The sequence below is a fragment of the Morus notabilis genome, unplaced genomic scaffold (assembly GCF_000414095.1).
Source record: "Morus notabilis unplaced genomic scaffold, ASM41409v2 Scaffold156, whole genome shotgun sequence".
Classification (NCBI taxonomy): Eukaryota; Viridiplantae; Streptophyta; class Magnoliopsida; order Rosales; family Moraceae; genus Morus; species Morus notabilis.
In genome coordinates this window covers 280,530-304,743 of record NW_010361538.1, presented here as the reverse complement: position 1 = coordinate 304,743, position 24,214 = coordinate 280,530, and the positions used below count along the sequence as shown (strand labels likewise).

Here is a 24,214-nt window from a genome sequence, read left to right as displayed (position 1 = left end):
TATTCCTTTTATAAACTTTTTAATTTCTTTGTATTTTTTTGGTAGTTAATTTCTTGGTATTTGAAATTTGTGTTTTTTAGTGTATATAAATCTGATTCATTTTATAGCGAACTAGATAGGTTAATAATTTTTCTCAATTTTACAATTTTAAAGGTCGGTTTAATTTGTTAATTTAAATTGATATATAATTTTATTTAAGAATTTTTTATGTAATAAAAAAAATTATATATGATTATTTTTTAAAATTTTTTATTATAATAAAATTTAAAATTTAAATTTAAATTGATAAAATTAATAAAATCTGATTTTATTTGTTCTTTTAATTGGAACACGCTCCTTTTTTAAAACAACCCAATCTAAAAGAAACTTTTTTTTTTTTTTTGTTTCTTTTTTTTTTTTTTTTTTTTTTTTTTTGGTGATGAAAAAGCATTTTTCTTTTCTTCACTTTTTTGTTTTGTTTTGTCCTTTCGAAATTGTGGCTGTGAAGATTTCGAGATATCTATCACAACTGTCCTGCCTATCAAACAAATTACAACTGTCCCTCCTCTTTCTTTTGCTTTTCAAGAATAATGAAGACAAATAAGAGGGGACCTCAATGCCCAATAGATCTTTCATTGCCCATTTCTCATATATTCATACGTATTTTATAGACTAGATAGATTTTTATTTCTTTTATTAAAAGGTTCTCTTTAAAAGCAATAAAAGAATTGTTTAATTTATTAATTTGAGTTTTTAATTTAAGTTGAGATATAATTTTATGTGAATTTTTTACTGTAAAAAAAATTAAATGTGACTGTTTCTGAGAGTTTTAAAAATTTTTAAACTTAAATTAGTAAAAAAAAGAGGATAAAAAAATACCTATCAACAAATCTCATTAAATTATTATATTTTATTAAATGCATACATAAAATCGTCTCTTTCTATTTTTTAATGGAAGAATCCAAATTCCAGCCGAAGATTTTAATGAAACTAATACAAATCTAGGTAGACAAACGGCTACTGCCAACGAACCCCAAGATCCAGCTCATTCTTATTGGCAATACTTTATACCTTATGAATTTTAGATTAGATATTCATATATGAGAAGTATCACTTTTTATTAACATAATATATTATTATTTAAATTAAAAATATATATATATATATATGACAGAGAGAGTGATATAATATATGTATTTAAAAAGAAAAAAAAAAGCATATTGATTAAAAGCAAAGCCGCACATGTTGATGTTAGGCAGTTATGCAATATCGACGATTAAAAGCACTCAATGATCTCAACATCGTGGCAACTTCACATCTTCTTAGCCTTTTCTTTTGTGACACATCTAATCGCATTCACACCCCATGTGTCTTTGTCGCATTGGCGTGCCATCTCTACTAACATAAACTTGCACATCAAGAATTCTGGACCACCCCCATTTGGAGGGCCACAAACCTCGTTCTCTCTCTTTTTTTTTTTTTTTTTTTTCCTTCAAAAACAAAAAATGTTGCGCGGTAAAAAAAAATTTTTTCCAAAACTGTTAAATATTTAATTTATGTTATTTTTTTTTTCACAATATGAGATAATTTCAAGACAATGTGACGATCTGAATATCTTATAGCGTAAAGAAGGGGAAAAGCATAACCAGGCGGCAGGAGATTCTATGGACAGAAACTAAGGCCCGTTCACTTCGTTTATTCAAGTTTATAATTCGAATTGAGATGTGATTTTGTGTGAGAGTTTTTTACTGTAGTAAAAAAGTTAAATGTGACTATTTTTTAGAGCTTTTTACTGTAGCAAAACTTAAATTTTAAACTCGAATCGGCGAAATGAACGGGCCTAAATCAATCTATATATTTGTTAAAATAATTAATTAGTATTTAGCTTAATATATTGTTTTTAATATCTAAAATCCACCGAACCCCACTTTGTTAACCTGAGTTTGAAATTGGAGCCTTCTGCGAAATCCTAATAGTAGAGTCCTATTAGAGGCCCCGTTCACTTTGCTGATTCGAGTTTAGAATTCGAGTTGAGATGTGACTTTATGTGAGAACTTTTTACTGTAGCAAAAAAGTTAAATGTGATTGTTTGTGAGAGCTTTTTACTGTAAAAAAACTCGAATTCTAAACTCGAATCAACGAAGTGAACGGGGCCTAATAGTTACGTGAGATTCACGTAACTTAGCAATTTACCACACAACAATACTAACGGATACACAATTGTTCTCCACATACAATAATGTGACAAAGTTGTTGATATGTGTAAATTGCTTTGATATAAATTCTCTCCAAATGCACTTGGGTGTTGGTGGCTGGTTTGTCAAATAGTACATGCCATTGAGGCTGTGTAAACACAATGACATTTTGAAAGATTTAAGACTCGTTTAGTTCGTTGATTCGACTTGAGATGTGATTTTATGTGAAAATTTTTAACTGTAACAAAAAAATTAAGGCTTCATTCGCTTTGCAGATTCGAGTTTTCAATTCGAGCTGAGATGTAACATTTTCTGAAAATTTTTTACTGTAGCAGAAAAAAATTAAATGTGACATTTTCTGAGAGCTTTTTACTGTAAAAACCTAAAACTAAAAACTCGAATCGGTGAAATGAACGAGACCTAAATATAACTGTTTTTGATAGCTTTTTACTGTAGTAAAACTCAAATCAGTGATATGAACAGAGTCTTAGACATTATATCTAGCGGTGGTTGGCCAGTCAGAGAAGGTAAAATTCTGTATGACCCACAAAAAAGACCAAAAGATTCCTATCCCATAATGAAAAGAAAAATATCTAAATCTTCCAGCTGAAATTGGTCGGATAATGAAATCACATGTTCCTTGTTTGATGTTTCATATAAAATCACATTGATCTTCGTCTGAGTAGATATTTCTTTCTACACTGCATTTTCTTCCCGGATCCACAAAAAAGAAAAAATAGACTCTTCAGAGTTATGGGGCTAGAAAATTTAAACCAACAGACAATGTGCTGTCAACAATCTTATGCGGAATCATCGGCTGACTTGGGTTCTACCTTCGGCTTGGGCGGGACTGATGGAGACGGGGAACCGTCCACTCCCATCTCGACTTTGAGATCATTGATGCTTTGCTCTAACTCGTCTATTCTACCACCCATGTCATCAAGTGCACTATAGTCAAGGAGATCAAAAAGGGAAGGGGAGAAACGAACATTTGAATTCAAAATCCATTGTGGAAAACCTCAAAATTGAATATCATAAAAACAAAAACCGTAGCCAGAGCCGGCAAATAACTAACAAAAAGTAAGACGTCAAAGTATGACCATAAAATACACATACAACACACACATCATATAAAATTTTCATCATGCTATCCGCAAAGATTATAATTTTCCAACATGCTTTCCAACAATCCAAATATTATGTTATTTGTAAAGCCAAAGCCTACAGAAGACCTTGATGCCCCACTGAGAAAATCCACGAAGGAAAAAAAAGGTTGAAATTGGATAAAACATACACTTCTCAGGAATGCTTTGCTAATGGGGACAAGTTAGAAGCAAAATGCTACCGAAATCAAGATGATGAGATGACGTCCGACCATTACCAAGGACCAAACTGAATGATTTCATTCTCCTAAGAAAACGGAATAGAGCAAAATGAATCCATCAAAGCAGAAATAATAATGAAATAAGGAAAGGATATTCTTTGTGATGATGGAGTCAGACATTGCCTGGAACCTTGCTTGCTGTACAATACAAACAATATCAGCTTAAATCCTTACTCTAGCATCAGTAAGCAAAATTATAGAACCTCACACACACACAGATATACATACATATGTGTGTGTGCAATATATATATATATATATGAGAATATAATATATATGAGAAGCTCACCATCTGTTGAAGAAGGTTTTGTACCTGAAAAACGCAAAAGAGAGAGGCTTTAATTGTTCTGCTTCAGAACTATACTATTTCACAATAGGGAGATGGAAAAACAAATACACATGCATATGAAAGCTATAGGTCTTTACTATTCTGTTTATGTTTATTGCTTAGTAAATAAAAACATAACAATAATGAAAAGCAAGGCAGGTGGAATGCTTAAGTGCAAAACCCACGAGGTTAAATCAAGACACAACTATATTACTTCATAAGTTCCAATTGATTCTTAAGTCCCAAAGAATTATATTACTTCTTATAGTTACTAATTCACAATTTCATCATTATTTGATCTCTAACTTGTCTTCATGCTGAGTGTCCCAAGCAACTCCTAATTGTTTGAGCAAAACCCGTGCAGTATATACTCTATAAAGTTACCAAGACCACAAAAATAAGTAACCACAATTTTTTTTTTTTTTTTAATGCAAAGTAACCACAAACTTAGGAATCTTAACACGCAGAACCCTTATGTCTAACATTCACTCAATTTAGTCCTTAGGAACCTTAACAAACTGAAAAACTACCTTTATCTCCAAATTCAATTTAATTTCTTCCAAAAAAAAATGAAACATATAAGAGTTGCACGGAACTCACAAATGCGGTCATGTCAGCAGTGCTCTGCTTTGAGTCGTCTGTGTCATGTCCATCCTGCCGAAAGAATAAACGAGTAAATACTAAGACCCCATTCCGTCTCATTTCTTCAACCACAATTCAAACCTTTTTGCTATAGTATTTTCTCTCACAAGACGACACGAATTTGAAATTACTATTTAAACTTCTGTTTAAACCTACTAACCAAACCGGTATAAGAAACTTCTTCACTACAATGTGATTAGAAGTATCGGCTTAGAAAGGGTTGTAACAGAAGCACTAATTTCGTTTGATCACTCTGAAGCCCGTGACTTATTTTAGCTTCTATCAACTATCAAAAGCAGTAGATTTTTCTCACCAATACACTTTAGTCCGAAACCTCCTAGAGTGGGCCTAAATAGAACAGAAAGAGCTCAATTCGAGCTCGTCCCAGGTTCTAGAAAGCTCATAATCAATCTTAGAAGCCAGACTAAATTATAGCTTCAACCCATGATTCTATTTAGCTAACACATTTGAAATACTTTATTGTTGCGTTAAAACTAACTGCAATGGAAATTAGAAATGTGAAGATGAACGTAACGAACAGGTATTTTGCAAACTCTGAAGAAAAATAAGCGTCTCAGATGCAGAATTTTACATTTTTTACATTTTGTTTTTAAAAAATGAAACATTAAAAAAAAGTTGAAATTGTTTTAAATTTCTTAGACATAACAGGATCAAAGGCCTAAAGATTAATTGAAAATAGGAAACTCAATCGTGATAAAACAGATCAAACTTCGAAGGCCATTTGGAAACGCAGCTCCGGATACATAAAATCGAAATTTGCAAGCAAAACTATGAAACGGTAATTAAATTTGCTAAATATAGAAGAAAAATTATCACGATAAAGGGATTGTTACCATTGTTGGAGCTCTCTCTACTGGTTAGGGCTTGGAAACTCAGATTGGGGAAATGCTCGGCCAAGAGGACGAGAGGAGGACGTGGCTCCGAAATTCCGATTTTCAGAATACGAGAGTAAAGCTGTGGATGAAGTGAAATTCCGTATTTGTCCCGGACAGCAGAGGTGCTAATGCTGTGGAAAGTTGTAAGATCAATTTATTAAGCGCCTATTTAGTTCGTTGATTTGAGTTTTTAATTTAAATTTAGATGTGATTTTATGTGAGAGATTTTTACTGTAACAAAAAAGTTAAATATGACTATTTTTGAGAATTTTTTACTGTAACTTTATCAGAATTATTTTTAATTTATGTGTATTTTTTATAAAAAAAAAATATTATAATAAATCACAAATTTTAATTTGAATCATGACATTAATTATTGTATCATAATCACTATAATTACTCTACCTAATCCTTTTAATTAATTAACTTTAAATAATTATTTTATTTTTAAAATGCTATTATTTAATTTTCTTTTTAAAATGTTGCTCGCAGGGTAGAGCTACAAATGACAATCTTATCTTTAGATGTCTCTAATAGTACAGGTGTAGGAGATGCTATATAGGGATGGAGACTGGAGGTTAAAACTAACTCCCGAGTTAGGAGGTATGGAGGTTATAAATGTACAGATTAGAGACGATCTCGTTTATTTCACTCATTCGAATTTAGAATTTGAGTTTTATTACAGTAAAAAGCTTTTAAAAATAGTCACATCTAACTTTTTTGCTACAGTAAAAAGCTCTCACACAACATCACATCTCAATTTGAATTAAAAACTCGAATTAACGACTAAACAAACCATTAAAAAACTATATTTTTTTAATAAAAACATTTAAATCTGGACAGCTGTATATCTCAAGTGAAGACACAGCAACACCTCTTAATTAAAGTAATCAAATATGCACTAGCCAAAGGTAAAAATAGATGCCTATTCATCGCCTCTTCTATGTAATCTTTAAGTTATGTTTGGTATGAGAATTCTAGAACAGAATTATAATTCTAGTTCAAATTTTTGTTTATTTGCTAAAAATAAAAATTAGTTCTTAAAAATCAGTGTTTAATTTACATAGTTCTAATTTAAAATTTAAAATTTAATATGATATTTTAAACTAAAACCACCTTAAAAAATAAAATCACCTCCTCTATTAATTTTAGATAGTTTAAATCTCTAGTTCTAATTCTAATTCTAAAATTATAATTTAGACCCTAAATTCAAACTATAAATCATGATTTTTTAAATTTAATGCTACAAGTATTTTTTGCGCTTCTAGCGATAAAGGCCGGGATTTTATTTCATTGTTTTTACACAATAAAATTTTCTTTGTGATGGATTAAACACATATCAATTTTCCAATGACTGATCTATTTAACCGTGATTAAGTTTTATTTCGCAATTTTCTCAATTATTAAATTGCATGAGCCCAAAAATTTTGTATTCTCTGTAGAGTAATTCCAATCTGCAATGCTGTAGCACTTCATTCTTCAGCCAAGAAAATGCAGAGAAAAACGTTTGATTTTACAACTATCGAAACAAATTCTGCCTCGTAGTGCTTGTTAATACTATGTCTGCGTAATTTTTCCAGTTGTGCCATTTTTTTACCCCCAAACTCCCTTCAAAGACTGAATTTCAATCAAGTATAAGGACATTTGGGAACTTACCCATTGTTTCACAGTCCGTGTCTACAGCAAATATAATTATATAGCCAAAAATTCCTATGTTCTTTTGTTTAAAAAAAATTAAAAAAAAAAACAACTCTAGTTTTAATTTTATTTAAATTCACATTTTTTTAAATTTTAATTTTATTTAATTTTATTTAATTTTATTTAAATTACAATTTCAACTCAAATTATAATTCAAATTCAATTAAAAAATTACACTCAAGTTACATAAAATTAAAAATAAAAACTGAGAAAGAGAGAAATGATCAAGATGAAAGCCTCGTTCATTTCGCTGATTCAAATTTTATTACAGTAAAAAATTTTCATAAACAATCACATCTAATTTTTTTATTACAATAAAAATTTCTCACATACAATCACATCTAAACTCAAATTTTAAACTCGAATAGCGAAACGAAGAGGCAAAAGTGAGGCTCGGATTTGAGCTCTCAAAACAAAAAACACAGATTATATTCTGAAAATAAATAAATAAAAAAGAGTCGATTTAGAAAATAACGTTATATACTTTAATTTATAATTTATTTAAAATAAAAAATAAAACCAAGATAAAAGAGATGGAAGCGAAAGAGGGCGAGAATCAAAGGCTCAGATTTGCCAGTTCTCAGACAAAGCGAGAAAGAGAGAGGAGACCGCGGCTACCATGGCTGGCACCGATCGCCGGCCGCCGCCTGGAAAGGGACAAAACCGTCATCTTCCAGCGGTTCATCCGGGTCGACCCGCCGGTAACTGGACCCTCTCCCCACACACAATGCCTGATTCCAGGCTGAAATATCATCACCGCCTCATCATAAATATATATATATACACACACACACACACACACATATACACAGATACAAGAGAGATATAGGGCCCGTTCGGTTCACAGTTCGGATAGAGAGATTTTTTTTTTTTTTTTCACCTCTCTTTTTGGTTCCGAGAGAGGGCATAAATCATCGGATCTGCTTACTATCAGAGAGAAGCAAGGCAGATAAGGCAGCCATTGTCACAGAAGGACCACGACCAAACCCTAGTCTGTTGGATCTCCATGAGAGCAAAACCTCATGTTTAACCCTCTCTAAATCCTGGATAGTCTCTTTTGGGTTTTATTTATAGTCCCTAAGCTATTTCATTTTATTTCCGGTTATGCCCTTGAGATTCTTCTGGACTTTGTGCTCTGTTGCGTGGACAAATGGAGGGCAGAATGGGAATCATGAAATATTAAGGAGTTGAATGATGGTTGGGACTTGGGGGAACATAGGTGTAGAACCAGAGCAAAAAAATGGAATGTTTGAATCTTTTTATTTTATTATTTTTATTTTTTTATCGAGAATTTTGTACACGCAAATGGGGTTTTTATGTTTTCAGAAACTAACTTTCTTTCTCTAATTCTTCAGTCCTAGAGTTTGTTTAACTCTTAAAGTTTTTTTTTTTTTCTTTTTTCCCCTCAAAATGTTCTGGAATGAATGTCAATTAAGAGAAAAAAGTGCAGTGTTGCAATAGTCTTTCTTGTGGATAAACCACAATTTGGGTTGGCCGTGTTATCAATAGCAATGCAAGAGCAAGTTAGGGAAACTTATGGAAGTTTAAATTGGTAACGGAACCAATTAAGTATTAACAGAGTTTTATTCATAGGCAGTATCACCAAGCACTTTTTTTGGAGTTAAAGAATTAGAACTGACAAAAAATAGTTATGGCGATAGCTAGAAATGAATGGACTTCGTATAAAAGGAAATAAAAGAAATATTGGAGAGGCAGCTGAAGAGCACAAAACAAAGGTTGAAAACACAGTCCTCTCTTCAAATATATACTACCTCCTTTTCCCTCCGTTGAAGTACACAATTCTGTACCAAAACTTGACCAGCTGAGGTAGCAAACTAGTTACCTGCAAGCAACAAAAGCAAAAGTTTGCATCAATTAGTAGGCACTTATATTTATCTTTTTTTGGTATTGAACCACAATTAACGACAGAAACAAAGAACACCCAAAAGCTGGTGACCTAAAACTGTGAAGCAGGGATCCGTCCTTGACTTCACTAAAATTGGACTCATTGATAGACTCATACAAATTGGTGGCCCTAGTATTACTTGGTAGAAAATGCAGATTACGTAACATTAGAAGATCAAGGTACAGCTTAACACTAAATCTTCCTTTTGAGGATAGGTAAGGTCCTTTTACATTTGAGCCTTGGTGCTAACTTGGTGTGCACAATCCTTCAACTTGCGTATGCATTCTGGAAACTTAATGGGGTGTGGAATTAGGAAGCGCGTTTGGAATTCATTCTAAAATAATTTTGTTTTTTGTATGTAAATGAAAATGAAAACGTTTTCAATCTCAGACAGAAATCATTTTTAAAAATGCGTTTGGTGATTTTATCAAGAGATTGTTTTCAATATAAAAAAACTCATTAATGTCTCTATCTCTCTCTTTCTACTCAAGAGAGGAAAAAACAAAAACAAAAAATAAAAAACGACTAATAGTCGTTTTTCATTTCTCTCTCATTTTTACACTAAACCAAAAAATCGTTTTCACTTCTGTTTTTTATCTTTATTGCTTGCGCCAAACGCCGTTTTAAAAATATTTTCATTTTTACTTTCTTGAAAAACGTAAAAAAAACGGGATCAATTCTAAAGCGACCAGTGGGCCTATTTGTTACCATTTTCAATCTCATTTTTCACGTTTTTCGAAGCAAAAAATTGAAAACGCGTTTGTAAAACGCATTTGGTGAAAGTTTTTCTAAAAAACAAAAACAAAACCGTTTTTGTCGTTTTGTGAAATTCTAAAAACGTAAAAAAGATGTTTTCATTTTCTCGTTTTCGTTTTCTGAAAACAGATTTCCCACCACCCGCCTCTCCTTTCTCTAACATTAATTTAAGTAACCAGATCATCAAAACCAAACAGATCAAGATCAAACGGGAAATTAATCAACAGATCAAGATCAACAAAACCAAACAAATGAAAATGGTAAATCTTCAAGAAAACTCTCTCTCTTGATGCGACTAAATCCGAAATTCCAATTGGATTTGGCGCGATTGCGACATGATTAGGGCCTAGGCTCTTCAAGATCTGGACGTGGCAGAGCTGGGCTCGTCGGGATCTGGGAGTGGCAAAGCTTGGCTCGTCAGATTTAGGCGTTGCGGAGTTGGCTTGCCGGATCTGGTGACAACGGAGTTGGCTCGCCGGATTTGGGTCGAGGAGAAAGAGGAGGTTGTGCCGACGGGAGAGGGAAAGGGGGTGAACGGAGAGATATAGAAGGGATAAAGAGATTTTGTCGAGATAGAGAGAGAAGAGGAGAGATTGCCCCTCATTTGATCCTTTGGAGATATGGGAAATCTGGCTCTGTAGAATGTTTTCTCTGTAAAATGTTTTCAGCCACCGTCCAAAGCAAAATGATTTTTTGTTTGTTGGATACTAGTGAGCAGTGAGCAATAAAAAGTATTTAATATATTATTTAAAATACTATTAAATGCATTTTCAGTTTTCAAAATTTTAATCACCAAACACAGTTTCAGTTTTTTTTAAAACTGAAATCAATCTCTGAATAAAACTACCAAACGCATTTTCAGAAATAATTCCAAAATGAAAATGAAAACGTTTTTATTTCCATTTTTATACAGAAAACAAAATCATTTTGAAATCAATTCCAAACGCACCCAGTGTTTCTTAAATCCAAAACTCAAAATAGAAGAAAGTAGGTTACAAACCAATTTCAGCCACAAGTCTTGAATATGCGGAACTGGTAAGAAATACCACTTTATGTAGAGTTGAGAAAACTTAAGGTGCGTTTGGAATTGGTTCCAAAACGTTTTTGTTTTTTATATGAAAATGAAAACGAAAACGTTTTTATTTTCATTTTAGAATCATTTCTAAAAATGCGTTTGGTAGTTTTATTCTGAGATTGTTTTCAGTTTTAAAAAAAATTGAAACTGCGTTTGGTGTTGAAAATATCCGGGAGAACAAAAACCAATACCACCTGAAGAAAAGTCACCACCCTCCAATTCGCCTCGGCCGACCACCTCCTATCATTTTTCCTCTGTGTCCAAATCCTCGCATAAAACACCCCAAAAATCACAATCCACCCTGCGGCAACAACACTCTTCAGCACCACAATCCACCCGTGTTCTCATCAATGTAATCCCAAAATCTTGTTCAATTCCATTGCCATATTATGTGAAATTCTAACTTTTCTCTTTCTTCTTTTGGATCTAATGCATATTTACTTGATTTTCCTCCTACTGTGACTACGACCCTTTATGTGGCTGTTTTTGCTCGGTGAGAATTGTATAAAATTGAACAAAAAAACTACCCTTTTGAATTCCAAATCTTCCATCAAATAATCCACAAAAAAGGGAAATTTCACACTCCAGGCATCATTGGGAAATATTTTTACAGAAAAAAGGAAAATAATACCAGCAATTTCCTTTATCAATGTTCTTTTTTCCCTTTTTCCATTAAAAAAACAAAAGAGAAACACACAAATACCATAGACGAAGCTCGGAAAACTCATGGAACACAAAGCCGAATTCGATTTTTGTTGAAACTATTTTTCGGATGAAAAAGAAAAGAAAAAAATTGAAGCAATAGTGAAAGTAGTTTTTGAAACAAAAGCGGTGGAAATCAGAAGACGAACCTGAAAAAATTAATCGCATCTGGGCGTTGGCGAGGTGGAGGACGAGGTGCTCCCTCTAGTTCCGAACGCTATCGTTTTGGAAGCCGAAGAATAGGGCGAGCCAATCGAGGAGGTTCATGTGAGGGAGCCATTGCACGAACAGCGGCCGACAGAGGTTCCCAACGGCTTGCAGCGCCGCCGCCGCGGCTCAAACCTCTGGGTGCCGCAACGACGGGTGGTCCGCGAGCAGGTTATGCACCGTGATTATGTTGTACGGCTCCGACTCCGGGTCTCCGGCCGCCGCCGCCGGGCCCAGACGCGACGGTGGGGATGGTCATTGGCGGAGGCTCATGAGAGAGAGAGAGAGAGAGTGAGGGGAGAAATGCTTCGAAAATGCAAATGGGAGAAGAAGGAAACAAAAACGAAAACGAGAAAACGATATTAATTCGTTTTCAAATTTTCAGAAAAAAAACAAAGACGTTTTTGTTTTCAATTTTTAGAAAATTTTGCACCAAACGCATTTTGTTTACCCATTTTCATTTTTTAACCTCGAAAAACGGAAAAAACGGAAACAAAAACGAAACCTTGGGTTCCCTACATCTCCCCAATGGAAGAATCCAATAACACTGCACATAATCTATAGAAGAAAATCAAAAGACATTTTGCCATTGGAACATCTTTAATAATTTGATAAGAATTAAAGTAGAGGGGGTAAAAGGTCTTATACTTAAAAGAAGCACTTAAAGAGATATAATGCTAATCTTAGAATGTCCAAACCAAACAGCTAATAAAGATTAGATTTTACCAGTTACCTCTGGTCGCTTCTAGTGTTCTTGTCAACTAATTCAACTGATTGTTTCCTGCGTTGTACAACTAATTCAAGTTATAGGCTAAATACAAAGAACGAAATATGTCTAGATGGTGAATTTTAACACAAACTGACAGCCTTCCTCCGCTGGATAAAACCATATGCGTAGCAAGTAATCATCACGCAGAAATTGAGAAATCTGAAATAATGTAAGCTCACAGATGAGCGGCTAGCATTAAAACAAAGGAAGGATAAGGCAATTCTAGTAACGGGTGGATCAACTAAGTACTTTATCACTCATTATAATTGACAGATAAATGATAATTCTAAGGGGCAACAAACAAACTTATAACCTCTTTGAGTACTCCTCACAGCCAAGGTGGATAATAAGCATGCTGAACTCCTAATTTATTGTATTTTTTTTGTAAAATTCCGTTATTATCTTGATCTAGCAACATTACAGTATCATCCATTCACACCTCAAAAACACAAAATTTTATGCTTCAGTTACAACATCTTTGTTCATAAACTTACTACCAATTTGACTTCCACATAAAAGGATATAGAACCAAAAATAATCTGTCAATAGAATAACGAGCATATCCAATAGAATTTTTCCCAACAATGATACACACAAAAAAGTCCACACAGAATGCTGCAAGGTTTAATACATTTACTACATTAGTTCTCTTCTCGGTCATTATCCAAACTAAGTCCAAAAAGACCCTTTTTCCATAATGTTAACTCAGTGTATAAGTACGTACCTGTAATTACCAAGTAATAACTCCAATAATTTACTTGAGCGGCTTGTGGGAGCGTTGACCACGGTCAAAGTTCATATATATCCTTAAAATCAGACAGAAACCAGAGAAAAAAGATTGAAGAAAAATGAAATTCTTCAAAAGCACTCCCTAAGCAAGAAAAGAAAACAAATAAAAACAACATTGTAGAGAGAGAGAGAGATACTTGAGCGGCTTGTGGGAGCGTTGACCACGGTCAAAGTTCGTGATAGTATTTAAATATATATATATATCCTTAAAATCAGACAGAAATCAGACAGAAATCAGAGAAAAAAGATTGAAGAAAAATGAAATTCTTCAAAAGCACACCCTAAGCAAGAAAAGAAAACAAATAAAAACAACATTGTAGAGAGAGAGAGAGAGTTGGAGGCTCAGATTCGCCTTTTCTCAGACAAAGATAGGGAGAGACGACATGCAGCTACCAACCAATGGCTGCGATCGACCTTCGGCCGCCGCACGGAGAATGGCAGACCCGTCAACTTTCTGGGGTGAATCAGAGGAATAACACTTTTAGAGAGCTGATCTTTGAATAAACCGACTCATATATATAAAAGTGGTATTGGCCCTAATTTACACAATTCTCCGGCGGAGCAAACCGGGGCAACCCGCCAAGCAACCGGATCCTCCCTCGCCACTGTCTGATTTTCAACTTGTAAACCTCTTCACTGCCTCAAATTTTGAGATTTAGGGCTTAATCCCCCACGCACGCACATACACACACATACATAAATATAGAGAGAGTCAGCAAAACACAAGAGTTGTAGCAAATCATCAGTTCTGCTATTATCACATAGAAGCAAGCAGATAGGGCAGCCATTTTTCACGGAACGACCAAACCCTGATCAACTGGTTTTCCACGACAGCAAAACATCACGAGATACGTCTGCATAAAATCATGACAAATCACGTATTTTCTTGGTAGGAGATAATTAGTGGGAAATGAGAATCGCATAAGTCAATCCAAGCTTAGATTTGTGGCATTCCGGTAAAAAGCCTAAGCCTCGTTCTTAACCTTTGAGCTTGGTCACTACTCATTTTGTTTCCGTATTTGCCCTCATATGGCGTCTGGTCTAGGCTATAATAACGAGGGGCTGTGCCCACGCTGTGCAGCATGTGGTGGCATCATGGGATGCTAGAATAGGAACCATGAAAACATTCAAGAGTTAATATGGTAAATGTAAATAAGATAGCGTTTTTGGGGTAAAAAAGAAAAGAAAGCCATTGTTCCTAGCGCCAGCAATACGTGTCACGTTACGCAACAAGGCTCGATAACGACGGAAAATTGCTGAGTTAAGATTAAGAAAAAGAAATTTAAGTCCGTTTATTTTATTAATTTAAATTTTATTATAATAAAAAAAAATTTAAAAATATTCACATTTAATTATTTTAATTTTTTTATTATAGTACAAAATTTTAATATAAAATTATATCTTAATTCGAATTAAAAACTTAAATTAACAAATTAAATAAACTCTTAAATATAATTTTACTCTATTAAAAATTAACACAAAAAATATGAGTCAATTTTAAATTAAACCCTTCTAATCCAAACAAGCTTGCAAAATCATTTTTTAAAAAAAAAATTTCTCATAGCATATTTATATTTTATTTATAAACTTTAATCTTATCATAGTTGTTCTTAAAATTTTATATTAATATTCACTTAATTTTTTATGGATGTTATCAGATTTTAATAATTATAAGTTCTTTATATCAATCTGGACTTCACAAATAAATTTTGTCATAAGTTTCGTGCTGTTTTGTATTGTGATTTTTTTTTTAAAAAAAAATTATTCAGAAGTCCTAATTCGTGTTTGGGTTGACAAAAACACCGATCAAATCACGATACAAACGCAACAAGTGTAACACGATTTGCTACCTTTATGATTCGTTCTTCTTTTTCTTAACTTTGTGGTTTTAATAGAGTTTTCTGTCCCATTTATTTAATTTATTCAAACTGATAGATTTAATTCTGCTATAATATTTCCTCTCTAAAAAAATTATATTTAAAAAGTTTCTGGCAATAGATGCTTGAACCGTGAACAAATCTTTTTAATAATTCAGTGTTCTGTTGTTAATGTGATTCTTATATTATTTCCCAGTTATGCAAAAAAAAAAAAAAAAAAAATCCCCTTTACTATCTTTCAAAACTGCATTTTCAGAACAGATGTATAACTGCATTTTCAGCAATAGATGCATCAAGTTAGGACATTTGAGAACATCCATAAAGGAAGCTTAGATTTTAAGGGTTTTTTTTTTCACTTCATAACATCCATAAAAAAAAAAAAGAACAGAGAGAAAAATTAAGCCCAGGTAATTAATTTAAAACAATAAAAAAAATAAAAATAGAGGAAAGGGAAGAAGGAGAGTCAAGGGCTCAGACTGGCCGTTTCTCAGACAAAGCGCGGGAGAGAGATGAGACCGCGGCTACCATGGCTTGCACCGATCGCCGGCCGCCGCATGGAAAGGAACAAAACCGTCATTTTCCAGCGGTTCATCCGGGTCGACCCGCCGGTAACGAGATCTTCTCTTCCCCCCGCACTCAATGTCTGATTACAGGCTGAAAATATCATCATCGCCTCATTACACACACACAAACAGGAGAGAGAGATATATATATAGGCCTCGTTCATTTCACAAATTCGAATAAAGTAAGATTTTTTTTTTGTTGCGAGAGAGGGGAAAAATCATCGGATCTGCTTACGATCAGAGAGAAACAAGCAGATAAGGCAGCCATTGTTACAGAAGAACAACGACCAAACCCTAGTCTGTTGGATCTCCTTGAGAGCAAAACCTCATTCCATGACCCTCTCTGAATCCTATCGTCACTTTCGAGCTCTTTTAAAGTCCCTATGCTCTTTACATTTTATTTCGGTTATGCCCTTTACATTTTATTTCCGGTTATGCCCTTGGGATAATCTGGAGTCTTTGGTTTGCTGTGTAAGTAAATGGAGGGCAAAATGGGAATCATGAATATTAGTGGAATATCACGGTAAATGGGAATACAAGTATAGAACGAGTATAGAATTTTAACAACACATTTGATTTATGCAAATTAGTGATTTTAATTTTAAATTTAAATAAATGATTTTAATTCTAAATTTAAATAAATGATTTTAATTTTAAATTTAAATTTTATAAGAGAACCTATTTGTGAGAATTTTTTTATTTAAATTTTTTGTGTAAAAAAAATATTATAACAGAATCAGAAATATAATTTCAAACGCGTAGAGTAAATGGCCCGCTAGAACTAGAGGCAAATAATGGACTTTTTGAATTCTTATTTATCTTTTTTTTTTCTTTATCAAGTCTTTGTACACCCAAATGTGGGTTTTTATTTTTTTTTTGAACAAATGTGTAAGTTTAAATCGCTTGACTGTCCAATGGAAATTTAAGACCGGCCTGGACCCAGACCTACAGTTGTGGACCTTGAGCCGATCCGTTTAGCCCAACTTAAATTTGTAGTTCTATTTCTTAAATAATTTTATTTTTTTCGTACAGGTTAATAGTTTATAAATTCGGAGTTAAATATACCCTTCCTAATTTCGAACTTAATGTTCAGGAATGAATGTTAATAACAAAAAAAATGCAGTTCTGTAGTATAAGTTTTTCTCGTGGATATCCCAAAATTTGGATTGGTCATGTTATCAGTCGCAAAGCAAGAGCGAGGCAACTCATGGAAGTTTAAATTGGTAATCAAAACCAAAATGAAACAAAACAAATCAACTGAATTTTTTCTCTCTTTTTTTTTTGGAAGTATTATGAGCAGCATCACCAAACACTTTTCCTACAGCTAAAAAGTTGCAACTGCTCATCACCAAACACTTTTTCTACAGCTAAAAACTTGTAACTGCTCATCACCAAACACTTTTCTGCTCATCACCAAACACTTTTCCTATAGCTAAAAACTTACAACTACTCATCACCAAACACTTTTCCTACAGCTAAAAACTTGCAACTACCAAATATGGTTATGGCAATTGCCAGAACTGAACGGGTTTGAAGATTCATAGAAGGGCAAGGAAAAACCAAAGATAATTAGAGGATTTGGAGGCTCCTCGGAGTTACACAATCCCCTTTTCCCTTTGTTGAAGAACAGTTTTGTGCACAACTTCACCAAGGTAACAAAATAGCTACCTACTAGAACCACAAGCAAAAGTTCACATCAATAGTAAGCACTTCAAAAACACACCCCCCAATGGAGAAGAAAGTGGGTAAATTTTTTTACGAAAAACATAAAAGAAAGGTAATAGACATCGGATTTGTTTGCCAAAAAGTTCATATAAATTGCTGCCTCTAGTAGTATTGCTTGGAAGAAAATAGAGATGAAGAAACGCGTTGAGGTAGAGGTACATCTTCTAAAAACTGATCTTTCATTTGAGAAGGATAGGTAAGGCCCTTAGACATTTAAGCTTCCGTTATCCATGTAACAAATGCTAACTTTGTGTGTACAATCTTGTCCATTTGCGTATGCATTCTGGAAAAATAATGAGTATGTAATCACTCTTTTCACGTCATTTGGAACTCGTGCAGAACTTAAAATAAAAGATAGATTATTTTCATAAATATCCTCTTATTTATGTGCCTTATTTTAAAGTGTTTCTGATTTTTTAAAATATCTTTGGATTCATAAGAAACATGTCAAATTATCTCTTTTGTTTACTTCTGTGAATAAATCTAACAGATTGTTGACGCGACACCTCATTAGTTTATGTGAATAAATCTACTACATCAGTAATAGGACTTTATCCAAACCAAGTCCACAAAGACCATTCTACCAGAAACTAATGAGGTGTCACGTCATATTTTAAAAAATCAGAAACACTTTAAAATAAGGTACATAAATAAGAGGATATTTATGAAAATAATCTCTCTTTCATTTTAAGCTCTGCACGAGTTCCAAAGTGACGTGAAAATAGTGATTGCATACTCATTATTTTTCCAGAATGCATACGCAAGTGGGCAGGATTGTACACACCAAGTTAGCATTTGTTACATGGATAACGGAGGCTCAAATGTCTAAGGGCCTTACCTATCCTTCTCAAATGAAAGATCAGTTTTTAGAAGATGTACCTCTACCTTAACGCGTTTCTTCATCTCTATTTTCTTCCAAGCAATACTACTAGAGGCGGCAATTTATATGAACTTTTTGGCAAAAAAATCCGGTGTCTATTACCTTTCTTTTATGTTTTTCGTAAAAGAATTTACCCACTTTCTTCTCCATTGGGGGGTGTGTTTTTTAAGTTCTTACTATTGATGTGAACTTTTGCTTGTGTTGCTAGCAGGTAGCTATTTTGTTACCTTGGTAAAGTTGTGCACAAAACTGTTCTTCAATAGAGGGAAAAGGGGATTGTGTAACTTCGAGGAGCCTCTAAATCCTCCAATTATCTTTGGTTTTTCCTTGCCCTTTTGTGAATCTTCAAGCCCGTTCAGTTCTGGCAATTGCCATAACCATATTTAGCAGTTTCAAGTTTTTAGCTGTAGGAAAAGTGTTTGGTGATGAGCAGTTGCAAGTTTTTAGCTGTAGGAAAAGTGTTTGGTGATGAGCAGTTGCACGTTTCTTATGAATCCAAAGATATTTTAAAAAATCAGAAACACTTAAAAATAAGGTACATAAATAAGAGGATATTTATGAAAATAATCTCTCTTTTATTTTAAGTTTTGCACGAGTTTCAAATGACGTGAAAAGAGTGATTGCATACTCATTATTTTTCCATAATGCATACGCAAGTGGGCAGGATTGTACACACCAAGTTAGCATTTGTTACATGGATAACGAAGGCTCAAATGTCTAAGGGCCTTACCTATCCTTCTCAAATGAAAGATCAATTTTTAGAAGATGTACCTCTACCTCAACGCGTTTCTTCATCTATTTTTTCTTCCAAGCAATACTACTAGAGGCAGCAATTTATATGAACTTTTTGGCAAACAAATTCGGTGTCTATTACCTTTCTTTTTTGTTTTTCGTAAAAAAATTTACCCACTTTCTTCTCCACTGGGGGGTGTGTTTTTGAAGCGCTTACTATTGATGTGAACTTTTGCTTGTGTTGTTAGCAGGTAGCTATTTTGTTACCTTGGTGAAGTTGTGCACAAGACTGTTCTTCAACGGATGGAAAAGGGAATTGTGTAACTCCGAGGAGTCTCCAATTATCTTTGGTTTTTCCTTGCCTTTTTGTGAATCTTCAAGCTCGTTCAGTTATGGCAATTGCCATAACCATATTTGGTAGTTGCAAGTTTTTAGTTGTAGGAAAAGTGTTTGGTAATGAGTAGTTGCAAGTTTTTAGATGTAGTAAAAGTGTTTGGTGATGAGCAGCTGCAAGTTTTTAGCTTTAGGAAAAGTATTTGGTGATGAGCAGTTGCAAGTTTTTAGTTGTAAGAAAAGTGTTTGGTGATGTTGCTTTGTGATTTAAACTTACACCTCTATTTAAAAAAATAAATAAAAACCCACATTTGTATATACACAGACTTGATAAAGAAAAAAAAAGATAAATAAGAACTCAAAAAGTCCATTATCTGTTTCTAATTTTAACGGACCGTTTAGTTTATGCGTTTAAAATTAAATTACGGTCTACGCGTTTAAAATTAAATTTTTAATTCTATTATAGTATTTTTTTTACACAAAAAATTTAAATAAAAAAATTCTCACAAAAAAATTCTCTTATAAAATTTAAATTTAGAAGTAAGATCATTTATTTAATTGCATAAACCAAATGTGTTGTAAAAATTCTTTACTCTCGTTCTATACTTGTATTCCCACTAATATTTCATGATTCCCATTCTACCCTCCATTTACTTACACATCAAACCAAAGACTCCAGACTATCCCAAGGGCATAACCGGAAATAAAATGTAAAGAGCATAGGGACTTTAAAAGAGCTCGAAAGTGACGATAGGATTCAGAGAGGGTCATAGAATGAGGTTTTGCTCTCAAGGAGATCCAACAGACTAGGGTTTGGTCGTTGTCCTTCTGTAACAATGGCTGCCTTATCTGCTTGCTTCTCTCTGATTGTAAGCAGATCCGATGATTTTTCCCCTCTCTCGCAACCAAAAAAAAAAAAAAAAAATCTCACTTTATTCGAATTTGTGAAATAAACGAGGCCTATATACCTCTCTCTCTCTCCTGTGTGTGTGTGTGTGTGTAATGAGGCGGTGATGATATTTTCAGCCTTTAATCAGACATTGAGTGCAGGAGGAAGAGAAGATCTCGTTACCGGCGGGTCGACCCGGATGAACGGCTGGAAATTGACGGTTTTGTTCCTTTCCACGCGGCGGCCGGCGATCGGTGCCAGCCATGGTAGCCGCGGCCTCATCTCTCTCCCGCGCTTTGTCTGAGAAACGGCCAGTCTGAGCCCTTAAACTCTCCTTCTTCCCTTTCCTCTATTTTCATTTTTTATTGTTTTAAATTAATTACGTTGGCTTAATTTTTTCTCTCCGTTCTTTTTTTTTTTTTTTATGGATGTTATGAAGTGAAAAAAAAAACCCCTTAAAATTTAAGCTTCCTTTCATCTTGTTGACCCTTTTTTCTCTCTTGTTGACCCCTTAAAAGTTTCATCTTCATTTTTTATTTTTTCTCTCTGCCCTATCTGCTTGCTTCTATGTGATTATAGCAGAACTGATGATTTGCTACACCTCTTGTGTTTTGCTGACTCTCTCTCTATTTATGTATGTGTGTGTATGTGCGTGCGTGGGGGATTAAGCCCTAAATCTCAAAATTTGAGGCAGTGAAGAGGTTTTCAAGTTGAAAATCAGACAGTGGAGGGGGAGGATCCGGTTGCTTGGCGGGTTGCCCCGGTTTGCTCCGCCGGAGAATTGTGTAAATTAGGGCCAATACCACTTTTATATATATGAGTCGGTTTATTCAAAGATCAGCTCTCTAAAAGTGTTATTCCTCTGATTCACCCCAGAAAGTTGACGGATCTGCCATTCTCCGTGCGGCGGCCGAAGGTCGATCGCAGCCATTGGTTGGTAGCTGCATGTCGTCTCTCCCTATCTTTGTCTGAGAAAAGGCGAATCTGAGCCTCCAACTCTCTCTCTCTCTCTCTCTCTCTACAATGTTGTTTTTATTTGTTTTCTTTTCTTGCTTAGGGTATGCTTTTGAAGAATTTCATTTTTCTTCAATCTTTTTTCTCTGATTTCTGTCTGATTTTAAGGATATATATATATATATATATATATTTAAATACTATCACGAACTTTGACCGTGGTCAACGCTCCCACAAGCCGCTCAAGTATCTCTCTCTCTCTCTACAATGTTGTTTTTATTTGTTTTCTTTTCTTGCTTAGGGAGTGCTTTTGAAGAATTTCATTTTTCTTCAATCTTTTTTCTCTGGTTTCTGTCTGATTTTAAGGATATATATGAACTTTGACCGTGGTCAACGCTCCCACAAGCCGCTCAAGTAAATTATTGGAGTTATTACTTGGTAATTACAGGTACGTACTTATACACTGAGTTAACATTATGGAAAAAGGGGGACTTAGTTTGGATAATGACCGAGAAGAGAACTAATGTAGTAAATGTATTAAACCTTGCAGCATTCTGTGTGGACTTTTTTGTGTGTATCATTGTTGGGAAAAATTCTATTGGATATGCTCGTTATTCTATTGACAGATTATTTTTGGTTCTATATCCTTTTATGTGGAAGTCAAATTGGTAGTAAGTTTATGAACAAAGATGTTGTAACTGAAGCATAAAATTTTGTGTTTTTGAGGTGTGAATGGATGATACTGTAATGTTGCTAGATCAAGATAATAACGGAATTTTACAAAAAAAATACAATAAATTAGGAGTTCAGCATGCTTATTATCCACCTTGGCTGTGAGGAGTACTCAAAGAGGTTATATAAGTTTGTTTGTTGCCCCTTAGAATTATCATTTATCTGTCAATTATAATGAGTGATAAAGTACTTAGTTGATCCACCCGTTACTAGAATTGCCTTATCCTTCCTTTGTTTTAATGCTAGCCGCTCATCTGTGAGCTTACATTATTTCAGATTTCTCAATTTCTGCGTGATGATTACTTGCTACGCATATGGTTTTATCCAGCGGAGGAAGGCTGTCAGTTTGTGTTAAAATTCACCATCTAGACATATTTCGTTCTTTGTATTTTGCCTATAACTTGAATTAGTTGTACAACGCAGGAAACAATCAGTTGAATTAGTTGACAAGAACACCAGAAGCGACCAGAGGTAACTGGTAAAATCTAATCTTTATTAGCTGTTTGGTTTGGACATTCTAAGATTAGCATTATATCTCTTTAAGTGCTTCTTTTAAGAATAAGGCCTTTTACTCCCTTTACTTTAATTCTTGTCAACTTATGAAAGATGTTCCAATGGCAAAATGTCTATTGATTTTCTTCTATAGATTATGTGCAGTGTTGTTGGATTCTTCCATTGTGGCTGAAATTGGTTTGTAACCTACTTTCTTCTATTTTGAGTTCTGGATTTGAGAAACACTGGTTGTGTTTAGAATTGATCCCGTTTTTGTTTTTTACGTTTTTCGAAAAAGCAAAAATGAAAACGTTTTCAAAACGGCGTTTAGCGTAATAAAGATAAAAAACAGAAATAAAAACGATTTTTTAGTTTAGTGTAAAAATGAGAGAAATAGTCGTTTTTCATTTTTTGTTTTCGTTTTCTCCTCTCTTGAGTAGAAAGAGAGAGAGAGAGACATTAATGAGTTTTTTTATACTGAAAACAAACTCTTGATAAAACTACCAAACGCATTTTCAAAAATGATTTCTATCTGAGATTGAAAACGTTTTCATTTTTATTTACATATAAAAAACAAAATCATTTTATAATGAATTCCAAACACGCCCGCTAATTCCACACGCCATTAAGTTTCCAGAATGCATACGCAAGTTGAAGGATTGTGCACACCAAGTTAGCACCAAGGCTCAAATGTAAAAGGACCTTACCTATCCTCAAAAGGAAGATTTAGTGTTAAGCTGTACCTTGATCTTCTAGTGTTACGTATTCTGCATTTTCTTCCAAGTAATACTATGGCCACCAATTTGTATGAGTCTCTCAGTAGTGAGTCCAATTTTAGTGAAGTCAAGGACGGATCCCTGCTTCACAGTTTTAGGTCACCAGAGCTTTTGGGTGTTCTTTGTTTCTGCCGTTAATTGTGGTTCAATACCAAAAAAGATAATATAAGTGCCTACTAATTGATACAAACTTTTGCTTTTGTTGCTTGCAGGTAACTAGTTTGCTACCTCAGCTGGTCAAGTTTGGTACAGAATTGTACTTCAACAGAGGGAAAAGGAGGTAGTATATATTTTGAAGAGAGGACTGTGTTTTCAACCTTTGTTTTGTGCTCTTCAGCTGCCTCTCCAATATTTCTTTTATTTCCTTTTATGAATGTACGAAGTCCATTCATTTCTAGCTATCGCCATAACTATTTTTTGTCAGTTCTAATTCTTTAACTCCAAAAAAAGTGCTTGGTGATACTGCCTATGAATAAAACTCTGTTAATACTTAATTGGTTCCGTTACCAATTTAAACTTCCATAAGTTTCCCTAACTTGCTCTTGCATTGCTATTGATAACACGGCCAACCCAAATTGTGGTTTATCCACAAGAAAGACTATTGCAACACTGCACTTTTTCTCTTAATTGACATTCATTCCAGAACATTCTGAGGGCAAAAAAGAAAAAGAAAAAACCTTAAGAGTTAAACAAACTCTAGGACTGAAGAATTAGAGAAAGAAAATAGTTTTTGAAAACATAGTTCATTTTTCACGTTTTTTGAGAAAAAAATAACGTTTTTAAAACGGCGTGTAGCGCAATAAAAATAAAAATGATTTTCACGTTTTTATTTTTATTTTCTCTTCTTTCGAGCAGAGAGAGAAAGATAGATATTATTAAGTTTTTTTACATTAAAAATAATCTCTTGATAAAATTATTAAATTTATTTTTAAAAA

General features: G+C 33.8%; 1 protein-coding gene across 1 annotated transcript; it reads right to left on the bottom strand.

The window, feature by feature from the left end:
* Positions 1 to 2,752: 2,752 nt before the first annotated feature.
* On the bottom strand, positions 2,753 to 5,547 carry LOC21406294 (heat shock factor-binding protein 1). Its single transcript, XM_024166873.1, has 5 exons — positions 5,383 to 5,547; positions 4,487 to 4,540; positions 3,848 to 3,871; positions 3,654 to 3,696; positions 2,753 to 3,117 (listed from the first exon to the last, which is right to left on the bottom strand). The coding sequence occupies exons 1-5, from the start codon at positions 5,383 to 5,385 to the stop codon at positions 2,975 to 2,977; spliced, it is 267 nt and encodes an 88-aa protein (XP_024022641.1). The 5' UTR covers positions 5,386 to 5,547; the 3' UTR covers positions 2,753 to 2,974.
* Positions 5,548 to 24,214: the final 18,667 nt, after the last annotated feature.